Source organism: Mercenaria mercenaria, chromosome 4 (assembly GCF_021730395.1).
Source record: "Mercenaria mercenaria strain notata chromosome 4, MADL_Memer_1, whole genome shotgun sequence".
In the NCBI taxonomy this organism is placed as follows: Eukaryota; Metazoa; Mollusca; class Bivalvia; order Venerida; family Veneridae; genus Mercenaria; species Mercenaria mercenaria.
Genome location: NC_069364.1, coordinates 13,339,926 through 13,360,528, shown reverse-complemented (window position 1 = coordinate 13,360,528; position 20,603 = coordinate 13,339,926). Strand labels below are relative to the sequence as shown.

Sequence of the window (20,603 nt, the reverse complement as noted above, 5' to 3'; positions counted from 1 at the left end):
AGTCAAGGACTATAAGTCTGGTCTGGCTAAGTGAAATCCATATGCTATATAACAATCTTATAATGTTTTACCACTCTTAACTCAAATACGTTTTGAGATGCACGTGCTCATCAGCGCATTACAAGAGGCTGTTTTGAATGACTGGAACCAGTCAAGACTAAAAGCTGCTATTGATAGTGGTAGAAAAGATTATCTAACATTAATATTTGTGCTGGACCATACCGATTCATAACAGAAATTATTTGAGCCGTGCCATGGGAAAACCAACATAGTGGCTTTGCGACCAGCATGGATCCAGACCAGCCTGCGCATCCGCGCAGTCTGGTCAGGATCCATGCTGTTCGCTTTTAAAGCCTATTGAAATTGGAGAAACTGTTAGCGAACAGCATGGATCCTGACCAGACTGCGCGGATGCGCAGGCTGGTCTGGATCCATGCTGGTCACAAACCCACTATGTTGGTTTTCTCATGGCACGGCTCATTTAATAACGTAATAAAGGTGTTTGGTCTGGTGTAAATGACCACAGATCCATTGTGTAAACTGAAACCTCTGAGAGCATCAGTCGGAAAGTAACGAGACAACAGGTGTTACATTGCTAGACATCAGCTTGCCTCACAATACTTGTATTTGATAACTTTCAATTTCACTTTTGTACACAACCAATAATTATCAATTTATATTAAACATACAGACATAATTAATTTGTAATATTAGTCATTCTCAGGGAACATCCAAAAATATATCAAATGGACCTGGATTTCTCACTTTTGTAGGTTAAATGCAAGTTTTGTATACTTGTATTCTAGGCAGTCATAAATTTGCACACCTCCAAGCCCTGTAAATGTGTGAATGCGAGTCCTCTGCACATAAAATTTCTCATTCAGTAACAGCATAACATAAGTTCACTACTTTCAATAAGCTGCAAGAATGGATGGTGACTCAGAAAGAGAAAGAATCTTACTCTGGGGATTATCATCTCCCATTTGTGGAGGATATTCCTCGTCCCAATCCACAATATCGTCGTCACATAGCACCACAATATGACACTCTCTGTCTCCACGCTGCAAATATAAACATATATAAATGATATACATGTACCTCAACATGGGGCCAGAGTCTGATTTCTTAATTTTAGACAGTTACCCGAGAGCCATATATTCCTTTTTGTTTTGTTTTGGGTTTAACGCCGTTTTTCAACAGTAGTTCAGTCATGTAACGGCGGGCAGTTAACCTAACCAGTGTTCCTGGATACTGTACCAGTACAAATCTGTTCTCCGCAAGTAACTGCCAGCTTCCCCACATGTATTATCTGAGGTGGAGGACGAATGATTTCAGACACAATGTCTTTTATCAAATCGTCACGAAGAACATACGCCCCACCCGGGGATCGAACTCACGACCCCGTGATCCGTAGCCCAACGCTCTCCCTACTGAGCTAAGCGGGCAGGCTCCAGATATTCCTGTCTGCATCTACAACCAGTGGTAGAATATTTTTCTTGCATACAGTGTTTTATCGAATTATCGAAACAAAATAGATAGTAGCTTATTTAAACAAAGCGTGGAAATTAACGTCCGTAAACAGAAATGGCGTCATGACGCTTTAATGTTGCACAACAACAAAGTTCCGGTTTATTTTTATCGTTTGCAGTGTAACGTTCTGCTTTTTCCATAAAATAACTTACTTTGAATTGAGAAATATACTATAAGAACGGAGAACAGCTATCAAGGTAAATGATTTTTTTCCCGTTTTACACAAGTAATATAATGAGTCGCACCATGAGAAAACCAACATAGTGCATTTGCGACCAGCATGGATCCAGACCAGCCTGCACATCCGCGCAGTCTGGTCAGGATCCATGCTGTTCACTAACGGTTTCTCTAATTGCAATAGGCTTTGAAAGCGAACAGCATGGATCCTGACAAGACTGTGCAAAGGCTGGTCTGGATCCATGCTAGTCGCATATGCAGTATGTTGGTTTTTTCATGGTGCAGCTCAATTATAATGAATGAACAAATTTTTAGTTGTCAATAATGGCATGAGAGTTATCTTTTGTGGGGGGTGCCAGATGAGTTTTGCCGGCATGGGTAAAATCACCAGAAACCCCAGTTTGGTGTGCAAGAATGATATAACTACATCATAAATGTTGAAAAACCTGGACCATGATTTACTCTACAATAACTCTATAAGAATCTGATAAGTACCTGAGCGCATTCACACATCTGCGGGAGGATCATCTCCTCTACGAACACCTGGAACTGTTGTCTAGCACCTTCATTTGACAACTCATGTAGAAGAGATCCTGGAAAGACATAAATAATTTATGTAATTTTGATGTGTTTTTTTTAAAGCAAAGGGCCAGGCACATTTTCTTAAAATACTACGACATAGTACCAGATGAATCTTAGTTAGATCATCCATGTGTTGTCAAGAGGTTGTCTATATACACATGTATAATGTTCCTTTTCAATTCAGTTTATAAATACCAATTCATTTAAGACAGACTGCAGGAAAAACTTCAAACCTTATATCAATCACTATTTAAGTCTGCTGTGTAATACAGTACTGGTGTTCAAACAACAATGTGTGATCTAAACCGGCTGTCAACAAATTACAACCCTCCATAAGATGATAACACAAGAAAATAACTAATTGTCCACAGCACCATCATTCCACCAACAACAGATTTTTGTTTTTGTTTGGTTTAATGTCACAAAGACACAATTATATCTTTTCATAGGAGAGGAAGACCCAAGGTGCCCCTCTGGGCATTATTTTATCATAGGTGGGCACCTGGGTAGAACCACTGACCTTCTGTAAGCCAGGTGGATGGCTTCCTCGGATGAAGAATTCTACGTCCTACCCAAAAATTGACCACCTTGAGACTATTTCGCCACGGAGGCCCCACTCACATTAGGACACACATTATCAGTATTGTACTTACTAAGATTCTGACACTTGATTGTCATCGAATCGAAAGGTATGAGCAAGTAGTCACAAGCTTCCCTTAGCTCCTGTATTGATACATTTGGAGGACAGCGAATCACACCCTCACGATAGAAATCCTAAAATAATAGAACAATTACTTACCATACTTTCTATACTCAACACATTGCCTTCTTTACTTTTACTGTTTATAAAAAAATGGCAATGAAATTATTGACTTTGTCTCACAAGAGGAGATACCAAATTTCAGTTTGGAAATATTTCCTCCAAGGTGAGGTGTTCAAACAAGAGGCATGATTTTGCCATAATGTTATGGAATTTGCCATGTGAGGCCATCTCAAGATGCCAAATACATCTGGAGAAACTGAAAACATTTGGTCCAGTAGATCCTGAGAAATATGCTTACATACAAAACTTCAACAAAGTTTCTATGTTCTGTTAATAAGAGCACAATTTTTATAAAATAATCTATGCAATTTGCCCTATAAGGTCATCTTATACCAAAGACATTTGTAAAGTTTGACAGCATCTGGTCTAGTAGTTTTTTTAGAAACCTGCATACATGCCAAACTTAAAACAAAATTTCTAGGTTAAAATGAGGCACAATTTTGACAAAATAAAAGCTAGGATTATGTATTTGTGCTGTGAGGCCCAATATATGTGCGGAGTTTGAAATTACTTGGCACAGTAGTTTTAAAGAAACCAGCTTACATGCAAAACTTGTGTCGACTTTACAAAGTAAGGTCTCACTTTTTTGCTGTAAAAGCATCCACAAATTAATCTTGAGTAATATATACTTATACATTAACATATTAAGTATTGAATTTACTACAGATCATTTAATAGTATTAGAAAAACAAGAGGACCATGATGGTCCTGAATCGCTCACCTGTTCCCACATGACCCAGTTTTGAACTGAGTATGACATCGTTTTTTTCTATTATTTGACATAGTGACCTAGTTTTTGAGCTCATGTGACCCACCCAGTTTTAAACTTGACCTAGATATCATCAAGATAAAAATTCTGACCAATTTTCATGAAGATCCATTGAAAAATATGGCCTCTAGAGAGGTCACAAGGTTTTTCTATTATTTGACCTAATGACCTAGTTTTTGAAGGCACGTGACCCAGTTTTGAACCTGACCTAGATATCATCAAGGTGAACATTCTCACCAATTTTCATGAAGATCTCATGAAAAATATGGCCTCTAGAGAGGTCACAAGGTTTTTCTATTTTTATACCTACTGTCTTAGTTTTTGACCGCACGTGACCCAGTTTCCACTTTATCTAGATATCATCAAAATGAACATTCAGACCAATTTTCATGAAGATCCATTGAAAAATAAGGCCTCTAGAGAGGTCAAAAGGTTTTTCTATTTTTAGACCTACTGACCTAGTTTTTGACCGCAGTTGACCCAGTTTCGAATTTAATCTAGATATCATCAAGATGAACATTCAGACTAACTTTCATACAGATCCCATGAAAATATGGCCTCTAGTGAGGTCAAAAGTTTTTTTTTTATTATTTGACCTATTGACCTAGTTATTGAAGGCACGTGACCTAGTTTAGAAACTGACCTAGATATCATAAAGGTAAACATTCTGACCAATTTTAATGAAGTTCCAATCAAAAGTATGGCCTCTAGAGAGGTCACAAGGTTTTTCTATTTTTAGACCTACTGACCTAGTTTTTGACCGCAGTTGACCCAATTTCGAACTTGACCTACATATCATCAAGATAAACATTCAGACCAACTTTCATACAGATCCCATGAAAAATATGGCCTCTAGAGAGGTCACAAGATTTTTTTATTATTTGACCTACTGACCTAGTTTTTGAAGGCACATGACTCAGTTTCGATCTTGACCTAGATATCATCAAGGTGAACATTCTAACTTTCATGAAGATCCATTGAAAAGGATGGCCTCTACAGAGGTCACAAGGTTTTTTTATTTTTAGACCTACTGTCCTAGCTTTGGACCGCATGTGACCCAGTTTCAAACTTGACCTAGATATCATCAAGATGAACATTCTGACCAACTTTCATAAAGATCCCATGAAAAATGTGACCTCTAGAGTGCTCACAAGCAAAAGTTTACGCACAGACGGACGACGGACGCTGCACGATCACAAAAGCTCACCTTGTCACTTTGTGACATGTGAGCTAACAAAATATAAATCCCTAAAGGGGCAGTGCTGCTAGAAATAATACCATACAGTGATACACTAAAGTAACTTACCAATATGGCTCTAAACACAGATGAAGTGAACCCTTCAGCTACCTCATATTCGCCTCGTTCATTGGGATGTGTAAAATTATTTTCCAGCGATGATGTGAACATTCTGTAACATGTAATATAGAATTTGTTTAAACTTAAGCCTGCTGGTGGCAAGTGATTCTGCCTTTGCGACCAGTGCAGACCAAGATAAGCCTGCACATCCATGCAGTCTAATCATGGTCTGCACTGTTCGCCACTCAGTCAGCATCTTTTTGGAATGCACCCCTTTTAACAGTTAATGGTATTGTCTAAATTGAAAGCTGGACAAGTTCATTATAGAAATTTAGCAGGGTAAGAGTTAATACTATTCTTCATACAAACTTGTAACTTTGAATATTATATAAATAATTAAAATTGTTAACTGAAGCTTACATTCATAAAGTTAAGTAGATAAATAGGCTTTGTTCAGCATGAAAATTTTTGAGGATTTTCTGCAGATTAATGATTAAAACTACAAATCCAAAGCCAAGTCATTACGTGACAAGATTTTATCTTAAATTTACTTCATAAGCATACATGTGTATCACCTGCATAAATATATATATTTTTGTTAACAAACCTTCCCAGCATAGTATTCGGATGTTGCCTAAACAACTCTGGGTCCACCACAAATCGTTTGCCATCTACAAGAAGTGTGATTCTCTCCCCTAGTCTTGGACTAGATGTGTCCCTAGGCTGTCCGACCGTCTGTTTTTTGTTATTTACTATGATAACACCTTTATTGTCTTCTGGAGTATCATCCATGTATGGTACATAATTTGAGGCACCGGCAACCTGACAATATAAATTTTTCATCATGTATCAATAAGATGTAACAAGTTACTTTGTAGTGACATGTTCCTCAATTCTGACCAACATACAGGCAACTGTGAAATCACTTTAATGCCCAACAAAAAAAATATGTGATAAAATCAGGGATCGAAATTAGTGTTCGCTAACTCGTGAAATTCGAGTAAGAATCAAAAACTGTGAGAAGGAAATCATGGCACTCGAATATTTTTCGCGATCCATTCGAAAATGTACGAATTCACTCAAACTGTCCTTTGCTCTTTAAAAACTCCCTTGGGGTAGTTATTTTACCAATAATCACGTGACCGCTTGTAGACACTTGTCCCTTTATACAAATGCGATGTTTCTCATTACAGACCTGGTACAGCCGTTCTGCGCATGCCCGGAATGATTATCAATTGGAGCGCACGGCAAAATTACGCAATTTTTTGCATGTCCGCACGCATTTAGTGTATAATATGCATAATAAACTGACTAAGGTTAGGGTTAGTATCACCATGGTTACAAAATATAAACATTTAAGATATTTTTCGTTCAAATTGCTTGAATCCAGCATATACCAGAGTCTGTAATATATCACAGGCGCACCAGATCTGTTTTTAGTCACAGCCATACAAATGTAATTATCAGAGATCTAAGTATGCGTCTAGATGATATTTGTTTTCATTTTGGTTGGTGATTTGCACTGCAAAAATGGACAGAAAAATTACAAGTTTCTTCGGGCGAAAAAGGCCTACGGAGACCTAAAATGCTAGCGACACCACAGGCAGTGACCTGAAAGAACTTAAAACTTCAGAGTCGAGCCGAAAGTCCAAAGAATCATCGAGTACTTTGGTTCTTACTTCCAAGAAAATCCCGGCCTGTTAGAACTGTGAAAAAGTGAGAAATGGAGCTGAACTTTAAACTTTTATATGAAACCAAATTACAACAAAACAACTTAATAAATTTAGCATGTAAAACAGCCTTTAAGTAATTGCTAGTGGAACCCATCATTTTGCTTGTGGAAAAAAAATGGCACCAGCAAAAAATTGATAGTGGGAAAGAAAGTTAAATTTGATCCCTGTTACAATGTAAATGTTTTGTATTTTGTGGTTGTGTTGATAATGAATACTGAATCTCAAAGTTAATGAACATCTCATTTTTTTTATCTTTCGTAAATGAACGTCCCCATGAGACAGCAATTTGTGCCTATTATGAGATTAAATCATTCCACAACATTTGTGATATACTGATTATTAATTTTTTATTAATCAAAGATTCAATAATTCATGTCCAGCATTTCAGAAATATCAGGTTAAGCAATACTGCTCTGGTGAGAGATCAAACTCACAATTTCTGGAACTGAAGACCTGGGTCCAAGGTTATAAAAACTAGTTTGGAAGCTCGGAATACAGCCTTGCCATTGGTTAATTGTAAGACTGAGCTCTAAACCAACCAATCAAATGTTGAAGGAGACTGGCCTCCATACTCAGGGCCTCCTCTGGGTTTTTCATACTTGTCGCCAACCTTTTCGCCAATTTGAAAAAGTTGGAGCCACTTTAGAGCCATTTTTGAGCCAAAGTTCTGAGCCACTTTTATTTCTTTTAGTTGGCTGTCATAGTGTGCATAGAGAAATAAAATATTGTAAATAATTTCATTAGGAATAATAACAACTTTTGAAGGTGTATTAGTTTATTGTAGAAGTAAATTCAATTTGTAGTTGGATAAAAAATGACACAAATCATTCTCTAATTTAAGAATCATATCTATCCATGTCAGAATTACCAATATTTCAAGACTCATTTATTTTCGGAAAGGAAAATTCGGATTTTTTTTCTATTCTAAAAGGTCGAGTTGAACACTCTTCTAATGATTTTTAAGAAGCCACGGTAGCAAGTGATATCTTCCAGTTTCTGAACATTTCAATTTCAAAGAAATTAACCAGGTCCAGGATGCAAATTGAGGCCGATGTGTTTTTATTTTCGGATCCATCGTTAAAATCTTTTATGAAAACTGAGGAATCAAAAATTATCTTGCAAAAAAGTAACAAATTAAATGTATCTTTCGTACTTATTTAAAATTCGTCAGTCATACAACTGCATGCCACAAACATGACAATCTTTTTTTTGTAAAAAATCGCAACACATAAAGTACACCGTAATCGGCGTTAATTTTGGTGAATTCTCGGCAGAGGTCAAACATACAAGCTGGCAGATGTTTTGATTACTGATTAATCTTCAATTCACACATTATTACGCAATTATCTTCTCAAAGTGTCAACCAACTTCAATAGTCGAATTGTCAAATACACCGCCTAGACTGGTTATCGATTTTATTCACTACCAGCGTCTAGGTAAACACGTGTATCGGGAACCAATTCTTGGGCCGCTTATATCACTACGGAAAAAACAAATGCCGAGGAAAAAAACTATGCGCCACTTATTTTCGCCAGTTCGCAAAATTTAGCGCCAAATTCTTAAAATTATCGCAAATGGCGACATTGGCGATCGGCAGCGGAGGCCCTGATACTGTATTTTATCATCCTTGTCCCTACTGAACTTCACAGACAAGATTTTTAAAACATTAAATAAGAAAGTCTATCTAACATATTTTCAAATATGAACATGCATCAGAGACTTACAGAAGGGTTAATTAACAAGTTTACAGGCACTCTCTGTGATCTTGTCGAGCGTCCAGGCGTTGAATTCACTGATGACACGCTTACATCACCATCATCGTTACTCGAGTTCTCAAAACTTGCTGATCTGGCACGATTTACAAGGCAGGGTTTTGACCGAGGAGCACCAAGAGAACTGAAAAAGCAGAAAAATATCCAAGTTTATTCAAATCATATTTCTTTTATCTCATCTGTTTTTCCTTTCATATGAGACAAGATAACGATTCTGAACCTGATACATTTAATTGCTGATGTGACTTTTTTTTCTTCTATACAGCCACAGCTATATTAAGCTGCAAGCCAAGAACTGACATAATCTGGTTGCTACGGAAGGTGATTGTTTAACCCTTTGCCTGCTGGCGGCAATAATTCTGCCTTTGCGACCAGTGCAGACCAAGATCAGCCTGCACATCCATGCAGTCTGATCATGGTCTGCACTGTTCGCTATTCAGTCAGTAAATTTTCAGTAAACACCCCTTCGAATAATAAATGATATTGCCCAAATTGAATGATGGACCAGTCCATTATAGAAATTTAGCAGGCTAAGGGTTAACTCAAGTTAAAATACTATAGAACAAAACGTCAATTTGGGCAGTCAGCCGACTGGTTGCTTGCTAAGGCAAGTTTAATAAACTATATGTCGAAACAATGCTCACTACAAGTCTTTCAAAGAGCATTAATGTGAAAGCACCAAGGCTCATTTCAGCTATCTGTTTGGTCCCCGACATTTTCCCTTATACTTTCTATGTTTAGAAATCTCTAATACTATGGATTACTCTTGAAAGCATTTTCCTCATCCCCGTAAGACCTCAAGTGATCAGGGATTTACTGAAACACTTCAAGTTTCTAATTAAAAACAGCAAAGGAATTAAAACATTCAGAGATCATGTTCCACTTAAAAAAACAACTGCTAAATGGTCTTTTAAAAAGTATGGCTAAAATCAGTTTCATATTCAATTAAAGAAAAATAAAAATATTCTTTTATATCAACAATTCTTTAATCTCTTTCTTGAAACTGTCTAACTTATTGTCCCTTAAATATGACATAAAACAAATAATTAAATAAATAAATTGTACCTTGTACGTTTTATACAAGCTTTCCTTCTCTCATCTGTCTCGGAGTAATAATCGGTATCACTACTATATGTATCGTATTCTTCAGCACGCTTATGGCTTCTCCTATGCCTGGATGCCATACTACACCATGTTAGACCAATGTCTTGTGTTTATATGTTGTCATTTCCCTCTTATCAATTAGTCAATCTGCAAAAACAAAAAAAGGTAAATTACTGAAGAATATACACAGGTTTTTTTGTGTGTGTTAATATTTACCCTACCATGTTCTGTAAACTACCATCATGGCATGTAACCTCCTACCACTTAGCCCAAGCAGCTTTTAACTGAAACTTTGCACAAAATAAGTTTTTCTCGTTATGATAAGTGATATCATCTTGTACATACTCATGTAGGAAGGGAGATCAGTTCTTTGTAAATGCAAAGTTAGCAGTTAAAATGTTGATTTGTGTAACACTCAGGGCTCCAGATAAATTGTTTGGCATATGAGTATTTACTCATCATAATTCTTGTGAATGAGTAAAATGGTAAAATCTGAAACTGACTAGGAGTAATTTTACTCCTTAAAATTTGTAAACGAGAACAAAACTGAAATCAGTTTTAAAACATATTTATTCGGTGTAACACCCATGAATTTGTTTGCAGTTCAGTTTCAATTCAGCATAAGTAAGGCGATAATTCGGCATAGTGGCCAAGTTTACAGTGACGATGTAGGACGATCCTTAGTGTCATTGAAAAAAAATGTCTTGGGCCCGATCTTTGCTTTATTGTCGTTTTGCCAATTGATCCAAATTAGCGTTAGATTTTGTAAATTTTGTAATAAGTTGTATAACTGAACGCTCATGTATAATACCAGGTAGAATGACAACAATATTTCCGCATGCCGCTATTAATATATCGTTAAAGATTATACTAACCCAAAATGGCGGATCAATAACATGAAATATTATGGCAGGCATGAAAAATTGCTATTTTAAGTGAAATAAGTAAGTTTACAAGATCATTTATGCATGTCCTAACATGTATTTGATGCCTCTTAAATACTTCCGTAATCCTAACCTATCCTCATAGGGTTGTCTAGGAATACGGAACTTCCATAATCCTAGAATCGGAGGCTAAGATCCTAGCCACTGCCATTTCAAATGTTGTATATATGCTGATGGTTTCGGCAGACGGTTTGAGTTTTTGTTGTTATCTGAAGGTTTGCTGATAGGTGTGCTACAGTGTAATGGCATAGAATGTTTCGCTCCACATGGTGACTGAACAGATGAATTGTGTGTACTGATGGAGTATAATGCCTGATCTAGATCTAATGATTTTGAATTTGAATAGTCAAAAACTGAAGTCAATTTGCGAAATATCCTTAAACCTATAGCATGTAATGTGTCGGCAGCCATGTAAATTTCTTCGAAATTTCCTCCACTATTTTGGTGTCTTTTGAGTGTTTGAATCAAGTGGGGATATTGCCCATGTTTCCGGTAATATGCTCAAAAATTTAGGGTAGATAGGTCGGAATTTTTTTTTTTTTAATTAAGTGAGACTTTTCGGAAATTATTTTTATGTCATGTATGTCAAAAAATGAATACAAATAAGGGGATAATGCCTTTAGAGCATCAGTAAGTTGATTTCTAATATCACTGAACTTGTTTAAAGGATAAAGAGTGCAGTATTGCAACTTTTTTTTTTAAAAAGTTGAAAAAAATATTCTCCAAGGCCATAAAAACATTTAGGGTCGAGCCAAAAATTTAGGGTAGGTCGAGATACCAGAAACAAAGAATTTTTTTTTACGCCTTATGAGATGAACCCCATATAATGTGTCAAATCCTCCATCAAATGAATAGATCAATTGTACTATATTATTTACACTGATGTATATACTTATGCTGAGAACACTATTTAACTTTCTACTCTGAGTTCATAATGTGCTTGATTTATAAGTCTTAAATATTATGAAAATTTGGGTGTACATTCAACACTTGTGAACAGTCAATTATTAAAGATACTTTCTGAAAGTCTTCCAGATTTCAGCTGATTTTTACTGATTACAGTCAGTTTGTGTATAATATCCAGGGTTCTAACCAGGCGATTATTTCCTGTCGCGTGCGACATGCCTTCAGGCTTTGAGTTGTATATTCGACATCCCTTAATTCCCCCGTCATCCCTTAAATGCCAAAGCGACGTCTTAAACGCATTCCAATAAACACCTCGATTAATCCGATAGTGTATTCGAAATTTTACCACGTGCTCACCCGATAGTTCAGGTAAAGCGATGTCAGTTAAGATACACAATAAACCAATGACAGCTTCCTATGTAGAAACTTGTGACGTAAATTTATCGTAGCTCCGCCTTTAAATCCTTTGACAGATGGTATCGTGTGATGTGTACATGAAAGTGTTTTAAGATTTTTTATGTAATCAGAAATAATGACAGATGACTTTCAACAATTATTGTCCGAATGTTTTTCGCAATCAAGGAAAGACAATGGAAGGTACTAAGTCAAAAATTGTGCAACACGTTAAAATGATTTTGAACAATTCTCGGCGTAGTATTAATGTTTTTTGACATGTATGAATTGTGTTTTCTCGGGTGGAATATCGAAAAGACAATGCCAGAATTAATGTTTCTGTCGTCACTTTCAAAATAGAACTTGTAGAGAAAAGTTTGAAATATTGTTGAGCTATTACTTATTGATGATGCCTGGAAATAAATGTAAATCAGAGAGTGGGACATTGTTAAATATGAACTATTTCAAGAAGCTCCGGAAGGAGAACAATGTTAGTGACTCTGTAACAGAGGAGACAGTGCGATGTGAAAAGCGAGACGAATCTGTGAATGACATTCTTCCTGGACCAGGTACACCCGGGAAAACGGTCAAAAATTCAGAATCCCACCCAGCCACGCCGGATGGCCAAAGGAAATCAGGCATTGATCCAAAATGGAAACAAGCGTTTCCCTGGATGACAGTCTCAGAGAATGGTAATTTAAATCATTTTTAAATAATCCCAAAAATACTGAATGGTCTATTGAATGTATCATACCATATGTATCAAGCGAACAGTTAACGTATTTAAAAAAAGTGCAAACTATCAAGTTGTTAAACAAATTATAAGAAAACCACATTTTATATTTCAAATCTGATTCCTTTGGGGAAAAAATATTGGACACGCATACTTAGAAAATAGGGAGGAAGAGTTGATGACTAACTAGAAATTAAGTTGTCATGTCTTTTACACACATGGCTACAGTATGTTTTATGTGTTTGTGTCTTTTTTTTTTACATGTAAGTTCTTGAAATTCATTAAAAAAGCATTTAGATCTCTTATCATAACAGTGACGGATCCCTTTGGCTATGTAAATAACAAAATTGTTTTAAATTCTTTACTTCAGGCCAAGGTATGTTGTGTTCAGTATGTGTAAAGCACCAGAGAAGGCCAAAGATGTGTGTTCCTGGTAGAGCTGTGTGGGTTGACATTCCATGTACCTCAATAAGGCAATCATCTTTAGTATTTCATAAGGACTCAGACTCACACAAGAAAGCATTGGTATTTGACGTTGCGGAAGCAAAAACAGGTGGTGGGATCGAGGCTTGTTTTGTGAGGGAAGAACATGTGAACCATGAGGCAATGACAGCATCTATGACACTGCTTTACTTTCCGTGTAAGGAAGAAATTCCCCACACCACCAAACACAAACATTTAGTTGATGTAGCGAAGACATTAGCCTAGGAGTGGATGTTCTAAATAGTTTGGAGAAGGGGGATAATGCCAAGTACACAAAATTGATAAGTTTACGTTGTCATTCAGCAAATGAATTCCACAAGAATAGAAGACTGAAACTTTAATGTGCAGTGCTAAAATTGTGTTGTTTTATGTAAAATAAATAGTGAACATTTTCAGAAACTTATATAACTGGATAAGTTTTCATTGTCATTCAGAAAATAAACCCTAGAGGAAATTTTTATGACACATTATCTCTATTTGTTCTTGTTGAGCATGTAAATGATGCTTATTAAACACTGAAAATAACACTGTGTTTTTCACTCTGAAATGCACCAGAATGCACCAAAATGAGTTGTAGTAATACCCCCCCCCTCACCCCAGCAGGAGGGGGTACCCCTCCCGCACCCACCCCATTGCTGTCCACGCCCTTTTCAAAAATACCCTTCAGCAACATGCCTTCAGAAAATCGTAGCTAGAACCCTGATATCATAAAATTTAATAATTTCACTGCAGATGTTCTCGCATAAGAAAGAGTATCACAATACAACAAGAAATGTTCCGGTGTTTCGTTAACCGAATGAAAAAGATTACATAGAGGATCAACTACATTTTGGTTGAATGTCACCCTATTACTTTGCAGAATGTATGTTCCCAACATGAATTTGAGTTTCAAATTATTATCAGGTCTAGGAAAGTGGTATATTTACAGATTATCTGTAAATTTACAGATAATCTAAAATTTACAGATTTGTCGATCTGTAAATTTACAGATTGTGTGTATGAAAATTTATGAAATTATCTCGTACTCAATACCACATGAACTCCTTCTTCCCCCGTACAATCAGACTATGGAATGGCCTTCCTCACTATGTACAGTCCAGCCCCAGCCTCAACATATTTGCTGAGCGGCTGGCTACTGTACATTTGCAGTAACTTCCTTCACTATGTTTATAACTTAGCACCTGTAGTAATCAGACCTGGGGTCAATTACAATTACCATTACATGAAATTTAGCAATGTAACTAATTAAATTACAATTACATTGGAAATTGTAATTAATTACATTCAATTACAATACCAAATGTGGTGCTTCTTACACGAACACTGTAGCAAAGTTCTTTACTTTGTACTACACAAACATGATAATCCACATGTAAACTGATTTCAGTTATTTCAAAATTGAATTTAAGCTCAAAGTAAAATCTGAAGTTTATAGGATCATGGCTCTGCAATATGTTTCAAATTTAACTAGTCCAGTTCAGTATTTAATCATTTACATTTTAAACATATATTTTAAGTTTTTATCCTTGACACTACAAGTTATCCAAAGGACCACATTGAAAATAAGTTGTAAAACATTCACAAGTCATCCTAGAATAACTATGTCACTAAAACTGTAGAATACTCCTAATGTCTACAATAATAATTAAATTTTTTATCTTGTTAGAACTGTGAAATGCTATGTTGTTTATATCATTTAATACAACAAATTTTATCACAGATAAAAAATGATTAAACTAAATGCTAAGCATTTCAATTATTATTATTATTGAAATGTGAATCTCATGTTTATGTTACATTATGTACATACTGAGAATCTAATAATAAACTTGAAGTCAATTTTTGCTCCGATAAAAATCTGAAGAATAATTATGCAATTAACAATTTCCAATCCTAATTTGATCATTTTCTCCAAAACATAGTCACAAACATCATCAAAGATTACCAGTTGGTTCTAATGAAACAAATATCAGAACAAAGGAGCTATGTCCAAGGGGTTAACACCTACCATAATATTCTATTTTTGTTTTTCACAGCTATGAAATGCATATTAATACATAAAATAATAACAAAGGAGCTATGTCCAAAGAACAAAGGAGCTATGTCCAAGGGGTTAACACCTACCATAATCTTCTATTTTTGTTTTTCACAGCTATGAAATGCATATTAATACATAAAACATAAAATAATAATCCAGTTTGTTAAACAAATTATATATACTATTTGTTCAACAAACTGGATTAGCATGTGCCATGTAATTGGAAAGTAATTGAAATGTAATTGTCAATTACACCCTACTTCCCTAGAACTGTTCTGTAATTAATTAAATTACAATTACATGTAATTGATAAATGACCCAATTACAAATTACATTCAATTACTTGGGAAATGTAATTTAATTGCAATTAATTACATTTACATTTTTAATTACTCCAGGTCTGGTAGTAATTTTTATTCTTTGCACCTAATGAGTTTTCTCATTTTTTAACACTGCCCAGACAAACGCCTTCCAGTCATAATCGATAATGATTGTTGGAAGTAACATGTAGATGTAGATATAGATTACATTATTCCCAAAACAGCAGCTTGAAATTAATTGGTTTATTTACAGTATGCACAAATTAACATCATTTGTGAGTTTCAGCCACTTTTATTAACTTTGAATTTTTGGCATTTTCAAAAAAATCAAAGTCAACAGAAATGACTGAAAGTTACAATTGACCTTTATTTATGCATACTATAAGTATCCTGGATGTACAAATTACCGGTGTATTAATGATTGATATTCCACAATACATGACATTTGATTCATATGCTTACTAAAATTAAACTCATTTTCAAGAAACAAATATTTTCTCTTCATTAAAAGTTATTTTTATTCACCTGGGATCAGAATTATTGGAAATAATAGGTCATGTTTTGACCTACCATGGTCGCCATCTTGGATGTTTACAGTTACCTATTACGGGTGGAATTGTGGGAAATAATGCTACTGCATTAAACTTTCATCCAGAAACATAAATAACAAGTAAACACAGATGAAAGTTCTGGCTATTGGATTATTTAATCTGCTGTGGAGAAGAACAATAACATATAACATGAATAAAATAAATGAATAATATCACAAACAGCACGTTGTCACATTTTTGTCAAAATCACAGATAAACCAGAATTATCACATTCAGTGGTGACTTAAAGAACTCATCATGACTCCTTAAAAACTTCACAGCACAGCAGTATTTCAGGTGTGTCCAATGACCACACTTATCACACTTTAGCTTGTAACTGTAATGAAATAAACAAAAAAATCTTACCATATGCATAACATGCACACAATATTGAATGAAATTTGATTTCTCAGTTCTTAACAATGAAAAGTCGGAAGTTTAGTACAGTAGTATTGTTCATCAAAAAGGGCACCAAAAAGCGCATGTGCGAGGCAATGCTTGATGACGTCATTTACAAGAGGGAACTCCTTCTGTCACTTATTTTCTGGGGAATTATTATTGAAGTTTATCAGTAAAGTACACTGGAAAAACATATTTTCTATCAATTCATATAGAATAAATAAGTAACTTACCCTTAGGAAGGACATATTTCACGGAAAGATACACTTGACGAATTGTCGTGTAGTTTTGTAAACAAAGGATTCCAGAAGTGCTCTTCAGGAAATAGATATTAGATATTTTCGGATTGTACCAGTAATAGGTAACCACCGGTAATAAGTGGTGGGGATAAATCAATTAATTTCAAGCTGCGATCTTGCGTCAAAGTATGATTTTAGCAGTTTCAAACATTTGATCTGTAAATTTATAGATCGCAAAATCTGTAAAATTATAGATTATCTGTAAATATACCACTTTCCTAGACCTGATTATACAACTCTGTTTGCATCATTTATAGACTTAGCTTCAATTTGTAAGAGAGGGTAGGGTTTCCCAGTCATGTACACAAGTCATTTTAGCATTAACCATATTACATTACATTGTACTCATTATTCGGAAATTATCATACTCATGAACTGATAAATGAAATTTTTTAAACACGAAGTATGGGAAGCAACGAAGCTCGAACGTAAAAATCTGTTCTGACATGCAATGGGAGTGTGTATAATCCGGCCATCCCCGGCCATCCGGATAGATTTTGACGGAAAATCCGGCCGCCCCTATTTATTTCTTCATTTGTTTACATATATCAATAATTTATACATCATTGTAAAGCTGACGTGATGCAGTTTAAGAATATGTAAAGAAGTTAATAATCCGACCTTAAACGAATTTAAAATATTATTTTGAAATTTAGTTTTTTTTTACTGTAATCAAAATAGAATTCAGAAGGTGATAAAATACGGCCATCCCTACTTTTTTTCTAATTACGTTATATTTTGCAATGAAATATATGTATTTTGAAAGCTGACATTATGCAGATTACAAATATGTAAAGATTTATAGCATCCGACTGCAAATGACTTGTTAATACCGATTTGAAAATAGCTGATTTTTTCCCGTTGTCACCATCAGTTTCCGTAAGTCGGAAAGCACGGCCATCCTTGTTATTTTTCTCATAACTTTAAATCTGACAATTATCTATTCATGATTTGAAAGATTAAATTCTGTAGTTTATAAATATGTAAAGATATGATCTATCATATCTCTAATGCCTTTGTAATACTCATTTAATTTTTTCACAAATGAGTTAGAATGGCAGTATCAATTTCTCACGGCTATGCATAGCCCTATTTTACAACTGCGATTATCATTATATAACTTTCAAACATATGAACCATCTTATATTTTCTTAAGCAGTTTACCAACATTTTTAAGACTTGTCTGCAGGCCCATTTATGTGTGGCAGTGAATATTGTTCATTGTGCGTCAGTTTAATCGCACGACTTTGTTAAACTAAACTGCGGGCTGTAGGCAATTATAATTTAATGTTTCTGATATGTGTACCTTATGGATTCCTTTGATATGATAAATAACACTGGATAGTTTTCTATGAGAACTGGCAAGGATAAATGGAACAATGTCAAATCAAACTTCAGCAGTGAAGATCAGCAGACAATACGAACAACAGTTAAATTTGATCAGTAACATTTATTAAATTGTATTTGAAAATATAACGAATATAGGGTAATATGTATATAAAAAGTACTTATCAAAATGAACAAATATATACATTTATCAGTGTGATATCTGTTAATCATATGAAATAATACAATGAAAATACAATGTACATTTATAGAACACAACAGAACAGAACAGAACAAATCTATTATTTTTAAGACTTGAGCTTACGCTCCTCACCCTCGAACAAAGAAACACATATATAAATATCAATAGCAATTTACATTAACAATCAAAATACAAGGTACAAGGTACATTTATATAGTGTCAACATTAACTTTATGTACATATAATTAAAGTAGTGTCGTTTGATGAAATGTAATCAATTTACTTTGATTTACAGTTTGAAATTTTAAAAGAATCTGCTATCAAAATGTATTAAATTACCATGTGCATGATCTACATAGCCAACTGTCATTTATATTAGACACGCATTTTTTATGAAACCATTTTCCACAAGATTTATTGTCACATTGTATCATGTCATCTATTATGTCTGGCATTTTACACGTGCAGTAAAGTCTAATTTTTGCTGTTTTTGGCTCATTGCATGGCATTTTCGGCATTTTCTTTACTTTAGGGAAAAGTTCCATTTTATTCTCTTCAATGCATTTTAACAAATGTTCCCGCATTGACGCAGTTGTAAATCTAATTCTTGATACGTCAACATCAAAATCGTTAAGAACCAGTTCTGTGAGAAAAGCTATCGCGAAAACACCGCTGTGCCTGAAGATTTAAGTAGATTTTGAACATGATTCATGACTCGATCGTTCAGCCATGCATTTTCGTTTAAAATATCGTCCCTGTCTGATAATAGAAGCTGATCAATCCATTTATCCTCTACACAAGTATTTAAATCGATGTTTGAAGTGCTCAGTTCTTCAATCAAAATTTAGAATTTGCTAAAGCTGACGTATCAAATACATACATTTCACCGCCAACAGGATTTGTTGGAATAGATACACATAGTTTATCATTATGAATGCCCTCATTTCACTCTTCAAACATTAAAACAACTTCATTGGTGGACAATGCAGTATTTCTATTACAAAACACATTGGCGGACGGACCACCACCTCGCTGGTAATCTTGATTTGTTGGAATTCTGTCTGTACTCAAGTAGAACTTATCGGACGTTTCAACTAACGTTATTGCCACAGATCGCTTCGCCATCAAAATAAATAAGGTTTATAAAGAATTAGAAGTTTATAAAGTATGGCCGTATTTTTGTTTTTTTTTGTACTGCGGAAGAGAGTCAGTTGTAATATTTATAAAAGTTTGACGTCGCACAACTTAATTAATATTTGCAATACTAACATTCAAATGCCACATATGTAAAGTAAAGAAGGTATTCTTTCAAATGATATTACATTTATTGCAATATATATCTTACTTGGAGAAATAAATAGGACGGCCGTAGTTTTCATTCTAAAAAAATGAAAGCGTATGGCCAGAAAATGAGTCAATATTATATGTATTATATGTATATTCTCCGTACTTTCTCAGCATAAAAACTTATTTTAAGTTTTATATCTAGCAAATACATAACCTAAGCTTTCATTTGATACCAATTTTATTAAATTTGATCAATAAATTAAGAAATAAATGGGTACTGCAGCATGGCCGGATTTTTCAATAAATTCTTTACTGGATAGAAAGGACGGCCGGATTTTACACTTTGCCTCAATTTATAAGGTACACGAACATCATTCAACATGCAACCCAGTCGCCACTACCTCTTAGCAACTGACACTTGCAAAAAATCGAGACTGTTCCGATGATTTATCCTAACACAAACCTAAATAACAAATTTAAAATATCATTTTTTTTATTTTTGTTATTACGCACCATTTTAGCTAGGGATTGTGGGATGTGTCATGATTTCTTTGCTTTTGTAAAATTTGCAAAGTCGATAAAGGTTTAAGGCTACTAAATACTATACCCTACATTCGCTGTGTAAGATTATATTAAAATTCCCTTTTAATAACTTACGAGATACAAGATACAAGAAGATTTATTTAACGTCGCATAAGTACCCCAGACGCGGGGCAGGTTGTTACGTTTGACAGGCCACGTTTACACTAGCAGTTTTCTTAACTAAAGACTATATCCGCTGTTGTTACAGTCTTGATGTACTGATAAACTGAAACAGCGCCCGAGAAGAAGGCAAACTATGAAAAATGGCACATTCTCCCCCGTTCTCCCCTACATATTAAAGCACATTAAAGTAA

The 20,603-nt window shown here is 34.8% G+C and overlaps 1 protein-coding gene across 1 annotated transcript in view; it reads right to left on the bottom strand.

Moving 5' to 3' along the window:
• The window catches only part of LOC128556218 (BTB/POZ domain-containing protein 10-like), a 30,144-nt gene extending 9,859 nt beyond the window's left edge, over positions 1–20,285 (bottom strand). The window contains exons 1-8 of the mRNA XM_053540507.1: positions 20,221–20,285; positions 9,749–9,934; positions 8,636–8,807; positions 5,786–6,000; positions 5,188–5,290; positions 2,943–3,063; positions 2,203–2,300; positions 962–1,061 (exon numbers count right to left, since the gene is read on the bottom strand). Of these exons, the coding sequence (XP_053396482.1) occupies positions 962–1,061; positions 2,203–2,300; positions 2,943–3,063; positions 5,188–5,290; positions 5,786–6,000; positions 8,636–8,807; positions 9,749–9,867 (928 nt within the window). The 5' untranslated portion in view covers positions 9,868–9,934; positions 20,221–20,285. The remainder of the gene's footprint in view (positions 1–961; positions 1,062–2,202; positions 2,301–2,942; positions 3,064–5,187; positions 5,291–5,785; positions 6,001–8,635; positions 8,808–9,748; positions 9,935–20,220) is intronic.
• Positions 20,286–20,603: the final 318 nt, after the last annotated feature.